The 21244-nt window shown below is 33.0% G+C and overlaps 1 protein-coding gene across 6 annotated transcripts in view; it reads left to right on the forward strand.

Annotated features, from left to right (window-relative positions):
• Positions 1-59: 59 nt before the first annotated feature.
• The window catches only part of Smr (nuclear receptor corepressor smrter), a 73858-nt gene continuing 52673 nt past the window's right edge, over positions 60-21244 (forward strand). For all 6 annotated transcript variants that reach the window (XR_014438532.1, XM_083097443.1, XM_083097444.1 and 3 more), the window contains exons 1-2: positions 60-319; positions 14851-15145. Coding sequence is in view for 5 of the 6 variants with exons in the window: in XM_083097443.1 (XP_082953569.1) it covers positions 14871-15145 (275 nt within the window). In the remaining variant the exon portion in view is untranslated. The remainder of the gene's footprint in view (positions 320-14850; positions 15146-21244) is intronic.

The following is a 21244-nucleotide window of genomic DNA, read 5'->3' on the forward strand; positions in this document are numbered from 1 at the left end:
GGACGACGAGTGTCCTCCGCGCGCGCGCGCGCGCACGAGACGCGAATTATGCCGCGGGGTGACGCGGTGCCGCGAGTCGTCTCACGGATCGACCGGTCGATCGAATTCTCCAAATAGGATACGCGCCGGCGTTCCCGCGTGTGCGTACATATGTGTCAGGGCGCGCGCGTGTGCGTCGTGACTGCCGCACGGAATCGTCGTCGACGTCGTTCGCGCCCGGCCAGGCCGGGCCGGTGAATCGCCGCGCCATCGCCGGCGGATCGACCTGCCGCGGCAAACTTTGGATCCGGTTCGCTTTCCACAGCTGACGTCATTACCGGTGAGTCCTTTTTTTCTCTTTCCCTTTCGTTATTTTTCTTCCCGCCGACCGTCGTGACCGAGCGCGGCGATTGTTTGCGCCGAGTGTTTGCTCGGAAATGGGGCGTCTGCTCCTTGGAAAAATATGGAGAGTCTCGAATTTTCAGGGATTTCTTTCGTACGTGGAAAAATCGGACAATTTTTTTTTAAATTCTCTCCTTTATCATTTTGCTCTTACATCGTTATGAATTATGTTCAAAATATAATAATAAAACATATATAAATACATCTGTATCTCTTCATTTATATATTCAATTTATAACAAAATATTAGTACATATTTTTTTATTGTAATTTTTAATGATGGCAAGTGAAAATGATACAATTGAAAAATATTTATCTTACGAAAGCTAGTCACTTCTTTTCTTTTTAATACGTTTGTAAGTCAGTTCTTTTCTTTTTAATACGTTTGTAAGTCTAGTACTTGAAATTTAAATGACTTTGTGAAAAGCATTAAAAAATACATACAATGAAAAAGCTTATTTTACAAATTGCACCAAATAAATGTTTAAAATATTCTCTTTACCTGGAATTCTAAATAAAAATACCCGGGAGAGAATTTTTTTACAAAACTTGAGTAAATATACTCCGGGAAACAATCGAGAAATTTCACATCCTTTTGCAAATTAAACCAAACGATTGTAAAAAATAAGGATTCACGGTATATTTTCGAAATTTTAATTTTACACCCACGCAGAGAATCTTGTCCAACACGTTTTATATCGAATAAAATTATAAGAATCACTTGCAGTCTCACTTATATTCCAAATATAAATTCAATTATCCCCTTATCGATATATTTAATAACTAAAATATCCCAGTATTAGACGCATGGATTATATCTGTAATCCATAAATTATCCCGTTTTTATGTGTGCAAGTTTCATTTCTTTTTATTACACAAGATCAATGGGATAAGAGCTTATAGTTTGGTCAAACTTTGGAATTTTGGAGTAATCTCGGAGTTGAATCGAATCTATCTAAAGTACGGGTCGTAAAAAGTAACGTCGCGGGTTTGGGACGCATCGTAGATAATAAAAGTTATTCGCAAAAAAATATTACCGTATAAAAAGAAATTATTTTTATTTTTTGGCGTCCAGCACACAACTGTGTTGGTTTCTGGCGTAGACGTATTTTTCAATTGAGCTTTAATAAAGAAAAATGAGATGTATATATTGAAAAATATATAAAATGATAGCAATCTTTCCTTTTTTTCTACAGACCTCGTTAAACACGGCAGATAAAATTTGACAATAAATTAATTAATCGATCGTTATACATATATATATATTGAGATGAATATACATTTATTCTTGGCGATCGTTCGCCTAGCGTGGTATTAATTACTGCAACGCCGTCGGCGTAACCTGAGTGCGAAATACACGCGTGACGCGTACACGCATCGGCGAGAAAGTCCGTAATTACAGTAATTTGACTGCAGCTCGCGAGTCTAACATATGAAAATGTCGAAAAATAAATACGTCTACAGCCCTCGGCGACACCGGTAGCTGTCATTAGTAATATCACATTTAGGTCTGTCCCCTGAAAAAATTGGAATTCTCAGGCATTTCTTTTGTACTTGATAAAATCGGGGATCTCTCGTGGAATTAAAAAAAAATCCTCTCGTTCATCATTTTGCTCTTATATTGTAAGCAATCGGCTAAATTACTAACAATAAGTTGTGAATTATAATATTGTAGTATGCAAAATATATAAATCTATACATGTATATAATTTAAATATATAAATATATATATTTTTTTAACATGATGTAATAAATATATCTATCTTTATTTATGTATTCAATGTTTTAATTGGTATTAAATATGCATTACATATTTTTATTATAAATTTTAAACAAATGAAAATATCATGCAAAATGTTTATTTTATACGCAAACTCTTTTCAGCTTTTTCTTTCAGTACATTTTCAAATTTATTATTTGAAAGTGCTAGATTAAGTGGCTCCTTCCTTTTCTTTCGTATGAATGGAAAGCATTAGAAAATGCACACAATAGAAAATTTATTTTAGAAAGTTGCATCTAAAAAACGTCTATAAAAATTATCGTTATCTGGGATTTTGAACAAAAAATACTGGACGGAATTTTTTCCAAGATCTGAGTAGAAACCCTGTCATTTATTCTGTAGTAATATTTTACGCCACTTTAACGATTTATTACACAGTATATGTGTATGTGTATATATTAAAAAGTAGAATGACCTAGACTAAGACTACCGTTGTTTTCAATTATCCACAATTATCACGAGCGATACATGTTTCTCGCCGATTTGAGGCGCTGACAAACATCGCTTCCCCAAGAAGGATTAAAATATCACTCGATAGTGATATCGACAAAGTAAATGAAATTATTTCGCAACATTTCCTTCCAAAATTGAGGAGAAATTAATTTTTTTCCATCAACATACGTCCTGCTAACTTCTTGAAACTTTTGTCCGCGCGCGCGAAACCGGACGCGTGTCTGATCCTTTCCAGGTAACGACCTGGCCTGTGCTGGCCCGTGTTGGCCTGTCTTGTGTTCTCGCAATATGTGTGCGTAAACTCGGCGTTGTGCTGGCTACTCCGTCAGGCGAATCCGTCCTTCTTCTTTTCCGAGCGTGAGGAAAGATGGCCGCTTGTGTGTACAAACCGCATAGTTTGCTCGTCTCTTTCTCTCTCTTTCTTTCCCCCCTCTCTCTTTTTCCCTCTTTCTTCGTGCAGTTGGACGAGACAAGACGCAGACGCTGACTGGCAGGACGCCGACCGACGGACGGTTTTAGAGAAAGTCGAAACGAGAAGTTAGAATGCACCAGAGGTATAACGAAGGACACATGCTTATTGCCCGGGTGGTAATTTTTAGAATACGCAGGATAAAGGCATCGTCCAAGATTTCTAGAAATCCGAGTCGTCGAAAGCCTACACTGGGTTTACGAGATGACTGTAGATTTTGATTTTGTACAATTTGGAGAAGAGCTAAAAAGCTCGAGTCATAATGCATCCACGTATTACATTTCATATTTCAAATTTTTATTTGAATTAACGCAAAAGAATTGACGCGTTGATTGAACCATAGGAAAATAATTCTATTAAATTTAATTAAATTTAATATATTTGATTATACAAACTTTAGAATTTTAGAAACGTGATTTCATAAAATTGATTAAAGACAGCACATTATTAAAATGACTACATTGTACTAAATTTTAATTTCAGATCTGATCTTTGTACCTTGAGATCTTTTTGTTTGATAGAATAAATTTTATTGCGATAATTGCAAAGTTTGATCGTTTTCTCGGTGTCTGTGAAGCTGGCACGACAATCTACGAATTATAAAAAAATACTAAGAGTTCTGATAGCACTTTTCATAGTTCTATAGTTCCTGATAAAAATTAAAAAGAGTTCCGCATTCCTTATATTAAAAAATCGAAATCGAAAAAATGTGCTAACTTCGCGAATCTAGCACGACACTCTTCCCTCTAAAATACCAAAACGCGTTGAATATTATTATTTTTAGTAAGAGTTCCCGATAGTTCTGTTCAAGTTCAGCCTATATATGCAATTTCAGATCGACATTTCAAAAATTAATAATTTTTAAACAATTTTTAATTTTCTCGCCCAGCACGACATTCTCCCTCTAAAGTACTAAACCGCGTTGAAAATTATTATTTCTAATAACAATCCTCGATAGTTCTGCTATAGTTCAGCCTATATGGGCAAATTTCAGACCGATATTTCAATAATTAATAATTTTTAACGAATTTTTAATGTCCTCGACCAGCACGACACTTAGTAAAAATGTGTCGTGCTGATGATTTTTCGTAGTTTTAACGATAGTTCTCGACAGTTCTATAAAAGTTCTATTCTTTGAAAACGTTTTTACGCGGAGTTCCGACCGTTTAATATTTTTTAAACAATTTTTTATTATTATCCAGCACGACACTCTCCCTCTAAAGTACTAAGACGCGTTGAATATTATTATTTTTAGCAAGAGTTCCCGATAGTTCTGCTATAGTTCAGCCTATATATGCAATTTCTGACCGATATTTCAATAATTAATAATTTTTTACGAATTTTTAATGTCCTCGACCAGCACGACACTTAGTAAAAATGTGTCGTGCTGATGATTTTCCATAGTTTTAACGGCAGTTCTGGACAGTTCTATATAAGATCTATCTTTTAGAAACATTTTTACGCAGAGTTCCGACCGATTACTATTTTTAAATAATTTTTTACAATAACCCAGCACGACACTCTCCCTCTAAAGTACTGAGACACGTTGAATATTATTATTTTTAGCAAAAGTTCCCGATAGTTCTGCTACAGTTGATCTTTGTACCTTGCGATCTTTTTATTCGATAGAATAAATTCTATCGTGATACTTGGCAAAGTTTGATCGTTTTCTCGCAGTTTTGTCGCAAAGCTCTTTTTTTTTCATCTCGCACTCGAATAAAGTTTCGCAATCGCGGGTCGCATCCACAACCTTCTCTTTGCTACGTTGATATAATTTTGTATCTGGTGTCGATATATGTATGCGATGTCGCGCCTTTAATTAATTTATTTTCCCTCGTGTTTGTCGCGGCGAATAAATTCGAGATTGTACCTTTTTCTCACCTTCACTGTCCAACATGAGAAATTAAATTTGAATATACGACATAATCAAGTTAATGCTGATTAATCAGGTTAATTTGTTGCTTGAATTTTATGCTTCTACCAATTAATAGGAAATTAATAAAAATAAGGGTGCTGACTTAATCATCTCCATTTTTAGGAAATATTTATAGTGAAAAAAATACAAATATACTAGAATTAATTAATTGCTCTAAGATATTGTAAATAGATTTCAAAAAGATTTAACTTTTATGCTCTAGAATCTTATAACGATATAAAAACTGAATAGTATACAATATCAACTTGATATCAAATTATTATTTTCCGAATTGATTGATGACCGATATTCTAGTTTCGAATTTATTCCTCGCGAAATTTGAGATTAGAGCAATAAATTGCACTTAATTTTACCGAATTTGATTTCTCCTGATGGAGGTGTCAAGTTAACGGAAGTTTCAAAGCGTACGATCACCAATACTATCGTAATTCTCGAACAAGCGATCGTCTAATGTAGCCTGTAACGGTTGGCCAATTCTAAACTTTAATGTTTCAAGGTGACGTAAAATGATTACGGTACTTTTCGCAAAACTAATTGAGCAATTAAGTTTACGAATAATAGATTAAAAAATTACATATATATTACTCACCAACAATCAGCTGCCCCTCGATCTCCTTTTCCTTGGCCGCTCCTTCATGGCACTCACTTGCAGAAACTCGGTTAATTACGATCACATTAATCATAGGAATACGATAACCGCACGGTATTTCCACAATATTTCCACTATTAATCACATTTTATTTTATATAACGAGAAGAGGAAAATCACAGTTACACGCGAAAAAAAATGATATATACACCTGTACTTCATACATGTGTGATAATTTTATTTTTTCTAATATTATAATTAATTGTAATAAATGTCGTTCTTTTCAGAAAATATGAGAAATACAAGTACGACGACGTACATGTTCGGCGTACTTGCTCGCTCGAGTCTCGTCACAAGAATGACAACAAGATGAGCGCGTATAAACATTGCCGAAATTTTGTAGCACGATTGTTTATACGCGGTCGCTTTGTTGACATTCTTGCGACCCTCAAACGAAAAGAGTAACAACACGAACAGCTCCGTGAATCGTAGTGTGTATTAAGATACAATCGTAATATCTCTCATTTCCTACGATTATTACAATTACAATTAGTCGTCAATAAGCGGTAGAACTGTCATGAAGGAATGCGTGGACATACTAAAATTTGTTAACGAGATAGCATTTTGTAAATTCGATTGTGAGCGATTTGCGATTTATCGAGTGGATTATAGCTTTGTACAACTGTGATTTTCGCGTTTCCGTTTCGCGATGTAAAATAAAGTGTGCTAAAGTCAAAAGTGTCGTATTTTGGTGATTAATGCACCGGCGATCGTAATTAACCGTATTTTCACAAGTGAATATCACGGGTGAGTACTATAGAAAACTAATTGTTTTTTTCACTTTTTTTATAAGATATATTTGTACGCCTTTTTTATTTTTTCAAACAAAATTTTTTTTTTATACATGTGTTTTTATATCCTTATCCTCCCATTTTAATTTTTATTATTTATATATATAATTTTATTGCTTGCTTATTTATCCGATAATATAAAGATGCGTAATATATAACTCGATAATATAAGTTACTTTGCATTATTCCGAGACATAAGAGTTTAGAGCCAGCCAATAATAAACTATGCTTAGACGATCTATAATTCGCGCCTACGGTTAGTATTAATAATCGTACTTTAAGATCTTTAATCTTACTTCCAGATAAATTAGATTTAGATATATGATACAACTAATAATAAGTGCTAATTTATTGCTCTTAAATTTCGCGAGCGATAAATCATAGTTTTTAACTAAGTGTACAAAATAATCGAAATCGTTTCAATTTAATGCAATTAATTGCTTTTCTTCAATTTTAAAATATTGTATTTGATCCCAAGATGTATATAAATTTATTTTAACTTAAAAAAAAAATAATCCAAAAATATAATGATACTCTAATTCGCATACAATATTTTTGAAATTTACTTGTTATGAATTAGAGCAATTAATTAGTAATTAATTTTGATACGTGTATTTATTATTTACGATTTTTTTTCGAAAATGTCAGCGCAATATAAGTCAGTTTCATCTTTAATATCAATTTCCAGTTAATTGTCATGGAAACGATAAATTCAGGATTACAATGATAAATCAACACGGTATAAACATTTTCTTAGTAGAGGTCTGGTTAACGAAGGTGTCTCCCTCGCTTCTCGCGCACATCTACTCCGTTTTTTTTTAGATACGTTTTATATAGGACTTCGATATCGATCCGGCATATTCCAATATAAAACGACCGACGCGTCGCGACAACCAGAGAGACTCGAGACACGAAGAATGGGAAGCCACGAGTTAGAATGGGACGGTACCGGCGGGGAAAGTGTGGAAACAGAATAGGGGAAACGTGAGGGGTGCGTGCGAGAGAAGGAGAGAGAGAGAGAGAGAGACGGAGAAAAAGATGCGGAGAAAAAGAGAAAGCGAAATGGGGATATATGGAACGAAGACGGAAGAGATCTGTCGGTGACCCGCGGAAAGTCTCTGACGTACACACATACATTTGTCATTTTACATTTTCACATTTGTCATACTGAAATTTTTTATACCCCCCGACACAAATCACATTCCGTCCGAATAATAGTGGAATCGAGGAGCGCGATAAACGTATGTAAATGTCAAAAAATGTTATAGTCGTATTATTGATCTTTCCAATAAATTTCTAGGAGACATTTGCAACCGAGCAATTTATCGATCGATAATAGATTGGTTTGAGGATAAAGAATCGGGCGACAAAAATATGCGTCTCGTCGACTTTATTTCGTTCCATTCGAGGCAGCGCCTCGAGCAGTTCCGCTTTAATAGCGGAATATTGTTCGGGCATTATTTTTAATTTTGCACCGAAAGCAGATGCATGACATACCTAATACACATACGCACGTACACACACATACGTACATGCCATTCGTAAGATTCGCCGCGTGCGAGCGTTCTGATAATCGTGCCGGTGGATGTGACGTAATAATGTTCTCCCGGAGAGAGATTACTTGTCATCCGCAATGTGTGTGAAGTTGGCATCTCAAGTCTCAGCATCTCACAAATAAACGTCAGATTTTGTTGCATCCAGCATAGTTCTACAGTTCCTGATAGGTTTTAACAATAGTTCTGTCGAATTAATTATAAATATTTAACTTTTAAAAAATGAGATGCCAACTTCCGAAAACATCCAACAGCATCTCATCATATTTCAAATATCTGATCACAAAGCAGTAATATTCCGCAGAGTTCTATCGCCTACGCACATTCTGTCAATAGTTCTGACGATTAAACTTCGTAGAAAATAATTTGTCATCACAAAACATATTTACGCGTACAGGGGTGAGATGCTGGTCGTAAATCACAAGTTCTGACGATTTTAATTGTTTTTTATAGTAAATTGATACTTCCTCTTCACGGTAGAAAAGAGTTCTCGATGATACAGTTAATAATTAATTTTTTAAACAATTTAGAATCAACGATATGCCCGGTCTATACGTGTAGATATGAGATGCTATCCCTAAATCGGCAGTTCTAGCGATCTTAAATAATTTTTCTAGTAAATTAATATTCCCCCTTCACGCTTGAAAAGAGTTCTGGGCGATACAATTAGGATTTAATTCTTTTAAACAATTTAGAACCAACGAGATGCTCAGTCTATACGTATAGGTATGAGATGCTGGTCGTAAATCGACAGTTCCGGCGATTTTAATTGTTTTTTCTAGTAAATTGATACTTCCTCTTCACGGTAGAAAAGAGTTCTCGATGATACAGTTAATAATTAATTTTTTAAACAATTTAGAATCAACGATATGCCCGGCCTATACGTGTAGATATGAGATGCTATCCCTAAATCGGCAGTTCTAGCGATCTTAAATAATTTTTCTAGTAAATTAATATTCCCCCTTCACGCTTGAAAAGAGTTCTGGGCGATACAATTAGGATTTAATTTTTTTAAACAATTTAGAACCAACGAGATGCTCAGTCTATACGTATAGGTATGAGATGCTGGTCGTAAATCGACAGTTCCGGCGATTTTAATTGTTTTTTCTAGTAAATTGATACTTCCTCTTCACGGTAGAAAAGTGTTCTCGATGATACAGTTAATAATTAATTTTTTAAACAATTTAGAATCAACGATATGCCCGGCCTATACGTGTAGATATGAGATGCTGGTCGTAAATCAATTAATAAAAAAATTAAATAAAAATTTACGACCAGCATCTCATACCTATACGTATAGGCTGAGCATCTCGTTGGTTTTAAATTGTTTAAAAAAATTAAATCTTAATTGTATCGCCCAGAACTCTTTTCAAGCGTGAAGGGGGAATATTAATTTACTAGAAAAATTATTTAAGATCGCTAGAACTGCCGATTTAGGGATAGCATCTCATATCTACACGTATAGACCGGGCATCTCGTTGATTCTAAATTGTTTAAAAAATTAATTATTAACTGTATCATCGAGAACTCTTTTCTACCGTGAAGAGGAAGTATCAATTTACTAGAAAAAACAATTAAAATCGCCGGAACTGTCGATTTACGACCAGCATCTCATACCTATACGTATAGACTGAGCATCTCGTTGGTTTTAAATTGTTTAAAATAATTAAATCCTAATTGTATCGCCCAGAACTCTTTTCAAGCGTGAAGGGGGAATATTAATTTACTAGAAAAATTATTTAAGATCGCTAGAACTGCCGATTTAGGGATAGCATCTCATATCTACACGTATAGGCCGGGCATCTCGTTGATTCTAAATTGTTTAAAAAATTAATTATTAACTGTATCATCGAGAACTCTTTTCTACCGTAAAGAGGAAGTATCAATTTACTATAAAAAACAATTAAAATCGTCAGAACTTATGATTTACGACCAGCATCTCACCCCTGTACGCGTAAATATGTTTTGTGATGACAAATTATTTTCTACGAAGTTTAATCGTCAGAACTATTGACAGAATGTGCGTAGGCGATAGAACTCTGCGGAATATTACTGCTTTGTGATCAGATATTTGAAATATGATGAGATGCTGTTGGATGTTTTCGGAAGTTGGCATCTCATTTTTTAAAAGTTAAATATTTATAATTAATTCGACGGAACTATTGTTAAAACCTATCAGGAACTGTAGAACTATGCTGGATGCAACAAAATCTGACGTTTATTTGTGAGATGCTGAGACTTGAGATGCTAACTTCACACACATTCATCCGCATCCATCCGGCTCGTTTACGTTCGCTGCGAATGAGATCTCGAATTTAGAGGATATTTTCTCGTGAATTTTTATTACTCGCTCATTCTCTCTCCTCTTTTTCTTAATTACCGTTATTATCGCAATATTTATTTCGCGCTTGCAATTAACATTCAAGAATAATTGCCTTTGTGTTGTTAGCCAGGTCCATTTTCAGTATATTATAATTGATAGGGCTCTAGCTTTTTCTCCTCCTCGAAGAATTCTAAAAGTCCCGTGTCTAATTCCTTATATTTAAGACAGAAATTCCGCCGCTTGAGCTTAGTATCCATTTGAGAATGACTCTCGACAGTACTTTTCTTAAATAGATACTCTCTCTACCGTAGCCGTAAAATTGATAATCTCTTTCGTTTTAAACAAGAAATTTTAGAAAATTGAGTCATAATATTTTAAGAGAGAACTTTGTGGCGCATTTCCCAGAATTCCCGAGGAAATTAAAAGAAATTCTCCGCGTTCCTTAATGAATATCAAATTCTCTCGCAGTGCGAAAAGTCGTCTACAAATACAAATACAAGCGGCATCATATCCTTACTTCAATGATGAGAGGATTAAGTTTCCCCAATCGATGGAATATATTTCTCATAATTTCACTCGCATACGAAGGACGAAGAGTCTAGCGTGTTGCTCGATTCGCGAACGTCTGCATTTATCTCGATTCCGCTTCCTTCCGTGCGAAACTTACGTCACTCGTGAATTTCATTTGCTCTCGATTCCTTCTCTCGCTTGCATTTCTCCCGCTCGCACATCGATTACTATTAGAGTACCGTTATAACGCGACGTCTATTGCACATCGCGGACTTTTCCTTTCTTTGCGGAATTGCGGCGAGTTTGCGTGACGACGATCCACCGTCTGCTGTGAAACGAGCGCGCTATAGTCTATAAACTATCCTACTAAGGTCTGCAACTTTATTTCTACAGAATGGCCAGGATGTTTGCTCCTTGGAAATAAACATTTGCAAAACCCTCGAATTTTCAGGGATTTTTTTTTGTATCTGGAAAGATTAGGAAATTCTTGTGGAATTTTATTGGGATTCGGGGAAATTTTAAAAAATTCTCTCTTTGATAAATTTTTCTCTTATATTGTGAGCATAATATATTTTAAACACATAATCAAATTGTGTGAATTAAAATACATTATAAATAATACGTATATATCTATCTCTGTTTATATATTCAATGTCAAATATTGAGCATAAATTATATTTTTTATTATTTTTTCAGTAATAAAAAAAAATTAAAATATTGTGTGTGAATCAATATTTGTCTTACGAAAGCTATTCAGTTTTTTTTTCAATATTTGCAAATTCAACACTTTAAACTTAAATGGCTTTGTGTTTTTCTTTTCTACAAATGAAGAGCATTAGAAAATGCATACAATAAAAAATTTGATTTTAGAAAATTGTATCAAACAATCTTTCAAATATTATCTTTATTTGAAATGTTGAATAAAAATACCTAGAGGATCAGGGACGTTTCAACGAGTTTTTTGTTATAAGATTTGACTCCGTTGTGACGGTTGTATTGTTAGGTCCAATTGATTCCGCAAATATTTCAAAAATGTTTTGAGTAGCGCGATTTTGTCACGTTTCGTGGAAATATGAGAAACGAAAAACATTTGGAATACACGTTAAATGGAGCGCTTCCGTAAATATATCAATTGAAATTGGTTTTTAAGGAAAAAAATCATTGTAGCAAAATTAAATGACGCCGAAAAATTTATTTCTAATTAAAAAATTGTATTATTCAAAACATATTATTTTACTTTTAATATTAATTGGTTTTAATAAATCAATAATTAAAATAGCGATATATGTATAGTGTTTTCAGTTATATATAGCTGTCTGAAGCCTTTTATCTTAAATTACTTTAAATTGCTTAGAAATTATAGTTTATTAGGTAAAGTGTGCAAAATTAGCTACTGCTATTGACATAATTATTTATATCGACATTATTTCTTCTCTTATTGATTATACAATTAATATCTTGACAAAGTTTCTATTTAATTGAGAAGACTTTTTTTATATCTTATCTTAAAAATGTATACTTTCGTATTTTAAATTATTCATTGTTTCGTTAATATCACAAACTGATAAAACACTAGTATATCTTTATGAGTAATTAATGCGGAGGAGGATTGTACATTTGCAAGTGCATATACATAAATTGCAACTCGAATATTTTAAAGTTTCTTGAAATCTTAATTAAAATTTACGTTGAAAATACACAAGAGTCTCGACTTAGCTTGGTTGTTTTCCTAAAATCTCCCGTGCACTAAAATATCACGATATTTTTGTTTTATAGCACCAGTGATATATTTATTTAAATCTCATTAGAAACTGGGTCGTCAATTATCGCCGCACTTTTCTCTCGAGAGGAAAAAAATGTAAATGGTTCTAAATTGTAGAATTTCTAAAACATCATACACAATCCATGTCATGTTTTTCAAGCGATTTTGCAACATTTTAAATCTAATGGGGAAATTTCCAGGTACCAGCTATTCCATAATGAATATTGCTATATTTATCGCAAATGATATATAGACTTTTTTCTTTTTCCGAGATTCAAAAAATTTATTGATTCAAGCTCTTTTTTTTACGTGTCTTTGTAAATTACATATTTATATTAAATTTATAAGAATGTATTGACGTATTATCAGACAATTCTATTTTAGCAGGATAAAATTTACTTGTTAAATACATTAAATATTTTAAACTTGCAAGTCCTCTCTCCCCTTACATTTAAATTGATTGGTAATAGACAAGATTCTCTTGCGGGATTTGGGAAGCATTGTTCCGCGAACGTTATATTACTCGATACATTTTGACGGAAACATGCGCATAAATTTATGCATCGTGTGGAAACTGCACACGTTTGTGTTGTATTACGCTTTATCTGTATGCAGCACTTATTCGTCCACCATATCCCCTGCCGTCCGACATGAATATATGTATTACCTCTAAGTTTATTTATGCTAGCCGTGTGAGAATTTCTATAAATGTGCAACTCATGCCGGTTGTACGAGATGTCTCGAGATGCCTGTAACAGCGATGTAAGTCGAGCTCTTCGGCAACTTTGACACGATAAAACTTGGACGCGTGCATCGAGATAATTAAATTTTCACAAATTTTTTTGCGATCTGCCAACCTCGCAATTTTCAGCGATTACATCTTCGTGTTGATAAAATTTGAAAAATGTGTATCCTGTATTCCTTCATATTTTATAATTTTTTTCCTGAAAGTATCTTCGATTCTTCGTCTTGTAAGGCGCGCTTTGTGCCGTTACAAAGATACACGAAGTGAATCGACAAGAAATTCGATCGACTTCCCGTTTCAGATGTAACTGTAATTGCATACTTACGCGCGATACGCGTTCGTTTAATCTCCTGTACTCACTGTACGATTGATACACCGCGCCATTGCGAAAGGAAAGGCACGGTAAACAGACCGCGTGCGTTTCCGCAGTGTCACGACTGCTCCCTATTGATGCATTCAATCTATTCACGCCGAGTGGATGTATGAAAAACTATGTCGGTGATAATTGAGCGATATTAGTGACGTGTCCGTATGTATCGTCATAATTGATCCGCTATTGATGGTCACAGTGCTTGTAATGGTCTACCGATAGATCAAGTCTGCGATGTTAGAAAGCAACTCTCCGTTGATTCAAGTATCATATTTAAAATGTGCAATTTATAAAGAAAGTATTTTTATAAATAGCCTTTATCGCAAGGTTTTCTATTTTCATTTGAATGATAAATTAAAGTTGTAAGTGGATATACAATATATCATCAGAAATATAGTTTTTTTAAGTGTGAATTCATAATTTTCATATTTTCGTTTTTTAAATTTTCTAATCTTTTCAACAATATAAAGAGAGAACTTTTTCTTAAAATATAAAAATCATGATAATCGTGAGACACAATATGCCATTTTAATTAATGTATTTTATATAATTTTTTTGATTTATTAATACTATAATAAAATATTAAATGCACTCGGTTAGATTTTATTAAAGTATTTTGTATATATAAGTTCAATAATTTATTAATAAATTTATTAATTAAAAAAATGTTTAAGAGAAAAGACTTATTTTTTTAAATAAAAAGCATGCAAAGTAATAGAAATTCAAGTATAGATTTTATAAAAACAATACAATATTTTCAATTGCTCATATAATATTAAAAAAAGTACAATCTATATTTATAAAAAAATGCGTGAAAATTTTATCAATATAAAACCATCTATAATATTTATATACATGCCAAGTTGTCTCAAGATTACTAAAAAGTTGGAAAAAATAATGAAATTTACGTTCAAATGTAACGAAAAATTTTCTTTCCAAAGAGTTTTTTTATAAATTCACTCGTTTATACTAATTTTGTAGATTCGAGCGTAATTTAAAAAAATTTTTTCGTACACTTTCAATTTATAGTAATCCTAAAATGTGCACTCTCCCTCCGATAATCTCGTGGTTCAAAACGAGACCATCTAAAAATACCTATATTCTACAGCTCCGATTTCCGTTTGTTGCAGTTCACAATGCGCTAGGGGTGATGGAGACAGTGGGCAAGCAAGTTCAGGTAGTGAGCGGACTGGGGGGTCCGGTGGGCCCTGTGGGCCCAGTCGGGGGAGATTTGCATCACCATCATCACCCTCACCCGCACGCCCATCCTCCGCACCCGCATCCCCACCCCCACGGTCATCCCCATGGGGCCCACGGCCACTCGCTCGTCGGTGCGACGTCGAACCCCGGTAGAGGTCAAGCCCAACCACCCGTCTCGCATAATCAGCACGTACCTGCGAGATCCACTCCCGTACAGCTGCACAGGTAAGTCTTTTCTATTGTATCGGAATCGCCGTTTTCGGCGTTCTTATATAATCACGCGAGTATAAAATATTTCACGAACGCGAGAGAGAATAGAAACGGTTAAACATTGAGCGATAACGTCTGACAAATATTTTCCGCTTCATCGAAGAGGGCCACCGAGATGAATCAAAACGTCTCGCGCACTCTTGATCTTTTGATAAACGACCGCTATAAATAATTACGCGTTTACAATCATATTTTTCAATTTTTCTCCAATTATATTAGTTAATTATATTATTGACAGTCGTAATTAATAATAATAAATAATGATATAATAAATAATTATATTATTTTCTCTAATAATACGATTTTATATCAAACAGCTGTTTTCATTTATCTCGCGTTTTTTTCTCTTCCCATAAAGTTTGCTTCAACAAAGAAATTTTTAGAAATATAGGCTCGTAGAGAGAATCCTTGATTCTATCGAAATTCCGAAAACGAGTCGCACACGGTGAAAAGAGAACACGAATTGAAAGCCGATACGACAGCATATGTATTTTAAGAAGGAAAGTCCACGGGGTCCGACATTGGGATGGGGATGGTTAGGATGGTTAAGATGGTTGGGATGAGGAAAATGAGGAAGGGACGCGTGCAGGTGCCAGGCAGACTTTCGTGCGAGATGGTACGTCTTTGAGAACGGGACTGAAAAATGTTCCGTCTTTTTTTCGAACGTGCATTTCGACGAAAAGATCTGGATCTGGTGCGAGTGTCTTCTGGTAAAGGAGCGCATATAGTCTTTTGATCGTATGAGGATATTATCATACTCTGTCAAGACGAGGCGTTCATTCGTAGATTCGTTGCGAGATTCTGCTTATGCAGAATACAAACACACACACACACATATCTTGTTTTCTTCACTTCAAAGTCGCGATACAAGAATAAAGATGCGTTTTACGAGATTCCGATTATAGAGGCCTATTACAAGAAGCAACAAACTTTATACGGCCACTAGTTATCTCGAAATGTGCGTCTTTAATTGCGGTTTTAATTGCGTCTCTTTTAGGAGTTATCTATTCTATTGAAAAATCGACAATCATTTAGACTCTTTGGGGCCAAACTATGCGAGTGGCGATGCAAATTTTTATACTACGCGATTTGTTTTACTGCTTCGTCAGTCATTTGCGTGATTATCTTTTTTTGAAATTCTTCAATACTCATATTAGTCAGTATGAGCTACGAATCTTGACATGTAATATATAAATCAAAAATTCGATTACGATAAATTTCGATAAAAATCACGTATATTCTGGCATCAACTTTGATGCGACGAAAAATATCAATAGATTTATTCACATAAAATATATTTACTTATAAAATTATTTATTTATAAAATATCTTTTATTGTATATTTTATCAAATATTGCGAAAACAGAAGGTTGCGGCATGATTTTTAATTTATATTTAAAAAATTGTCTTTTAAAATAATTTATATATATATAATTACAAGTAATTAAACAAATACGATTCATTATTTTATTTTACATTTTAAAAAATTAAATAGTAAAATCATATAATATAATGAAAAAAAATAGAGACGGTTCTCTTAAACCAAATTCATTCTATAACGATAGTCTAAATCAGTGCTGTCAATTATTTGCAACTTTCGGCCGGATTTCTTAGTTCACGCCTACCGCTCTCCTCTCACCGCGCGGAACGCTCGTAACTAAGGAGCGCGACGGTAACCATAGGCACGTGCGCGTCACAAAAATGTAATGTAGCGATCTAATAACAAAAAATTATATAAAAAATAATATATAAAAAATTATATAGATAAATTATATTATATTATGTTTTATGTAATTTTATTATTATTATTTATATAATTTATTTATGTAATTTTTTATATATTATTTTTTATATAATTTTATTATTATTATTTATATAATTTATTTATATAATTTTTTATATATTATTTTTTATATAATTTTATTATTATTATTTATATAATTTATTTATATAATTTTTTATACATTATTTTTTATATAATTTTTTGTTATTAGATCGCTACATTATATTTTTGTGACACGCACGTGCCTGAGGTTACCGCCGGGCTCCTTAGGTACGAGCGTTCGGTGGCGCGGTTGCTAAGGCGCGCGCGGTGAGAGAAGAGCGGTAGGCATGAACTAAGAAATCCGACCGAAAGTTGCAAATAATTGACAGCACTGGTCTAAATCGATCGTTTCTCTACGCTAGTTCATTTCGAAACGCGTCTTTCTCGATTGCGTGTGTCTCTCGTAGTCAAGATTCCGTTAAGATTTCCATGAAAGATTTTAGGATGTACTTCTGAAACTATCTTATACGAAATTGTGTCACACAGTCGTGTGACTTGATTTGTATAAAGAATTGCTATATTTTCTGTACGAAAAGCTTTTACAGTTGATGCGTAATTTTCCAGTAATGACGGTAAAATCGCGTCAAATAATATATAATTCATAATAAGAGAATTACACAATAGGAATATTACTTGAAATTTAATATAATCGTAAAACTCCTGCAGGGGATCAAATTCCTCCGTTGAAAAAAATTTCCGAGTGCTACTCCACATGATCAAAAAATATTATATAAAAGTTTTTAAATAATATATTTATATAAGCTTCAATTAAAATTAAAGCTTTTTATTATGAAAACTTATGGCTCTTAATAGGAGCTTCTCTTTTCGACGATCACTTTATAAATTCATTATCGACGAGTCGATACAATTGTGTGAAATTAAAAGGTACGTTTTAATGCTCGGATTAACGTGAAATATAATTGTCGTATCTCTCTCATATGTATATATTCGTTCAAAATATTGCATCTTTTCACAAATCTCATTGTTTTACGAAACATGAATAATTCTCTTCGACAATTGCATGCCATACATCAGAAATGTACGTTACTTTTGTCCTATATTGTTCTTTATGCTCGCGAGTGCTCGAATGTTTGTATGAATAAAGATATGAGATCATTACGACCTTTCTACACGGTATCTTGCATCGTACAAAGACGTGCAAACGGCAAACGGATGTTTTTCAGAATAAGAGAACGTGACTGCTGTTTTTTCCTCCAGATATATAATGTCTCGATGTGAAAAGGTGTCGTTATGTATTATTGGCATTTATAGTTGACGCGTCGACGTTAGATCATATCTTTGAGAAAAAAATGTTAACTAGGAACGAGACATTCGCACATCGGCTGCTCAATGTTAAATAACGCAATTTTCTTTTCTTTTTTTTTAATAGATCTTTGCGATATTTTTTGTAAAATTTATTTAAAATATTTGATTATTTATTTATGTTTATGAATAATAATTATTAAATAATAAATATTTATAACTAATAAATATTTCATAAATGATAATTATTCATAAATACAGCTATATGGGTTATCATACTGTTATTTTTGAAACGCGCGTTAGAGGTCGTGCCATTTATTTTTAATCGACATGGAAACTGGTTGAATTTCATTAGCACGGATTTTTTGTGTTTGCACTCGTCGATATATTTATCGAGGCGGTACTATCGAAATATAAATGAATATAAATTTTCGTGTGTGATAGTTGCAGGCAGATTAGCAGGAAAGATGAGAGATATTTCCCAAGACAACGCAATCTACGCAAAGTTCTAGCTCTGTGAGAGTTATATAAGATGACGCGGCTTAGAATACACTTTATGTACGAACCGCGAGCCTCTTGGCTCCATTTGCATTGTATTTTAAGCCTATTACATAGCGAAGAATAGCAACGCCGGAAAATTTGAAACCGTACAATACAAAATTACAAAGAAAACAAGGTACAAAATTATACACACTCTCTCTCTCTCTTTTGCTTTTATTGTAATGCGCGCGCAATGTCATATTATCAATTTTGACAAGATTATACAGGGTGTCTACTCTCTAGAAATTTTCAGGGATTTCTTTTATATCTGAAAAAATTATGAAATTTTTTTGCTTGGACTCGGGGAATTTTTTGAAAAACTCTCTGATAATATATTGTAAACAATCAGCAAATGAATTATATGTTTAAAATATATTATAAATATATATTTATTTTTTTGTTCATCTATTCAATATCTTACAAAATATTGAATATACGGTATACATTATTCATTGTTACAATTTTTAGTAATGAAAAAAATAAGTATTTTATGCAGGTGAAAAGTGTTTATCTCTCTTGCGAAAGTTATACTTAGTTTTTCTCAATACATTTATAAATTTAGTTTACTTAAGAAGCTCTGTTTTTCTTTTATATAACTGAAAAACCCATGTAATAAAAATATTTATTTTAGAAAATTGCATAAAAAATTCTTTAAAATATTCTGTTTAATTGGAATTTGGGAAAAAATATCTGGGAGATGAAGGAATTTTTTCTGAGCAGACACCCTATTATATAAAATTTAAATAGAATTTTTTTGTACCAGTTAGAATTCAAAGAACTGGTATAACTTGTTTGTCTTAATTAATCAGAAACAATTTTCGGAAGAAAAAAAATAAGAGACATTTTATTACATAAATAGAAATGTTACAAAATTATTTTTTCATAATTGTATACGTTATTTTTTATTTTTTCTTGTTTTTGCAATAAATTTGCATTTTTTAATAACATGCGCATATAAATGCTCTATTGATTTGATAAAAACTGTATTTTTTAATTAAATCCGTATATCGCACTTTATGAAACTAAAAAACAGTCATTTATAATCCTTCTTAACTGAATGATTCATATACACTTATGTACATATCAATTAGACATAATGATTAGAAAAAATTCTGAGAAATATTTCTTGAAAAATTATTCGTTACATAAAGAAGTAATATTATCACTTGTATGACACATCTTTCTTAGTATTAGCAGGATATTCGATCAATATCGTATTAATTATTGATTACATATTTTTCGATCAATTTGAATTTATTTCTTTCTCAAACAAATGAGGATACATTTTTACATAAACAGGAGATATTATTTACATAAAATACAAAATTATTACAAAGATCGACATTTCAAAACAATTGTAATTTTTAATTATCATTTTCTTTGTTAATTTAAAAAGAAAATATATTTTGATATGTTACTTTATTATACAAGCAAGAAAATTTAACACATTTTTTACGTTGATTAAATATATACATATGTGTTTTTAGAATATATATGTGCCTCAGTCGTATCAAAGAGATACAAAATTTTTAATATCTTTGCGAGCTAAATTTATTCATCTACGATCTCGGGGTTGCTTTGAAAACTCGCCAGGTGCCTCAAAAGTACAAAGTCTTTAAAAACGACGCTACCTCCATCGCAAACTATTAAAGCCGTCGCATAAATACAGATGCTCTGTACGCTTATGTATCCTCTTCCACAATCTGTCTCTTAAAATCTACAACGTGTATAAAAAAAGAGCGGAATCCCAAAAAAAATGAATGAACGCACGTCTTTCATAGAGAGTAATTTTTAAAAACGTGAAAGTTCGGGAGAGAAACTCGTCTCGGTGACACTTTACGATCCATTCAAGGATTGTTTTTGCAAAATTTAATTAAACGCCTCGATAGAGTGGGTTTCCTCTACCGTGATACACGGATACTTCTTCCGACGCGTTCACTCCGTTGTGTCGTGGATTCTCGTTGAACCCGGCTCCAACACGATTGCATATTTCGTAGGAGAGGCATGACTCGCCGCTCGCACGAGATACGACCTCGAGATGAGACGCGTGACGAGACGTGGTGGGATCATAACGCGTAATCAGTGACGGATCAAGGTCACTCTGCAAAATCGGCCATCCTGCTTTAAATTGACATTTTCAAAACAATTTTTTTTCCAGTTTTAATTTTAAATTTCTAATTAATTTTATTTTGATAAATAAACAATTATTATATTTATATTAAAGTTTATCATTATAGAATATTTGAATAGTCTGAATATTTTTTATAGCATATATGGGTTACGGTAGAAAGAAGGGGGCGAGAGAGAAAAATAATTGATCTTTCTATTCTTCATTTTATTTCTGATTTTTCCATTTTAATTTTAAATTAATTTTATTTCAGATAGACGAACAATTATTATATTTATATTAAAGTTTATCATTATAG

This window comes from Camponotus vicinus, unplaced genomic scaffold (assembly GCF_025532165.1).
Source record: "Camponotus vicinus isolate PSW18456_S1 unplaced genomic scaffold, iyCamVici1.0 SCAF_4, whole genome shotgun sequence".
Lineage (NCBI taxonomy): Eukaryota > Metazoa > Arthropoda > Insecta > Hymenoptera > Formicidae > Camponotus > Camponotus vicinus.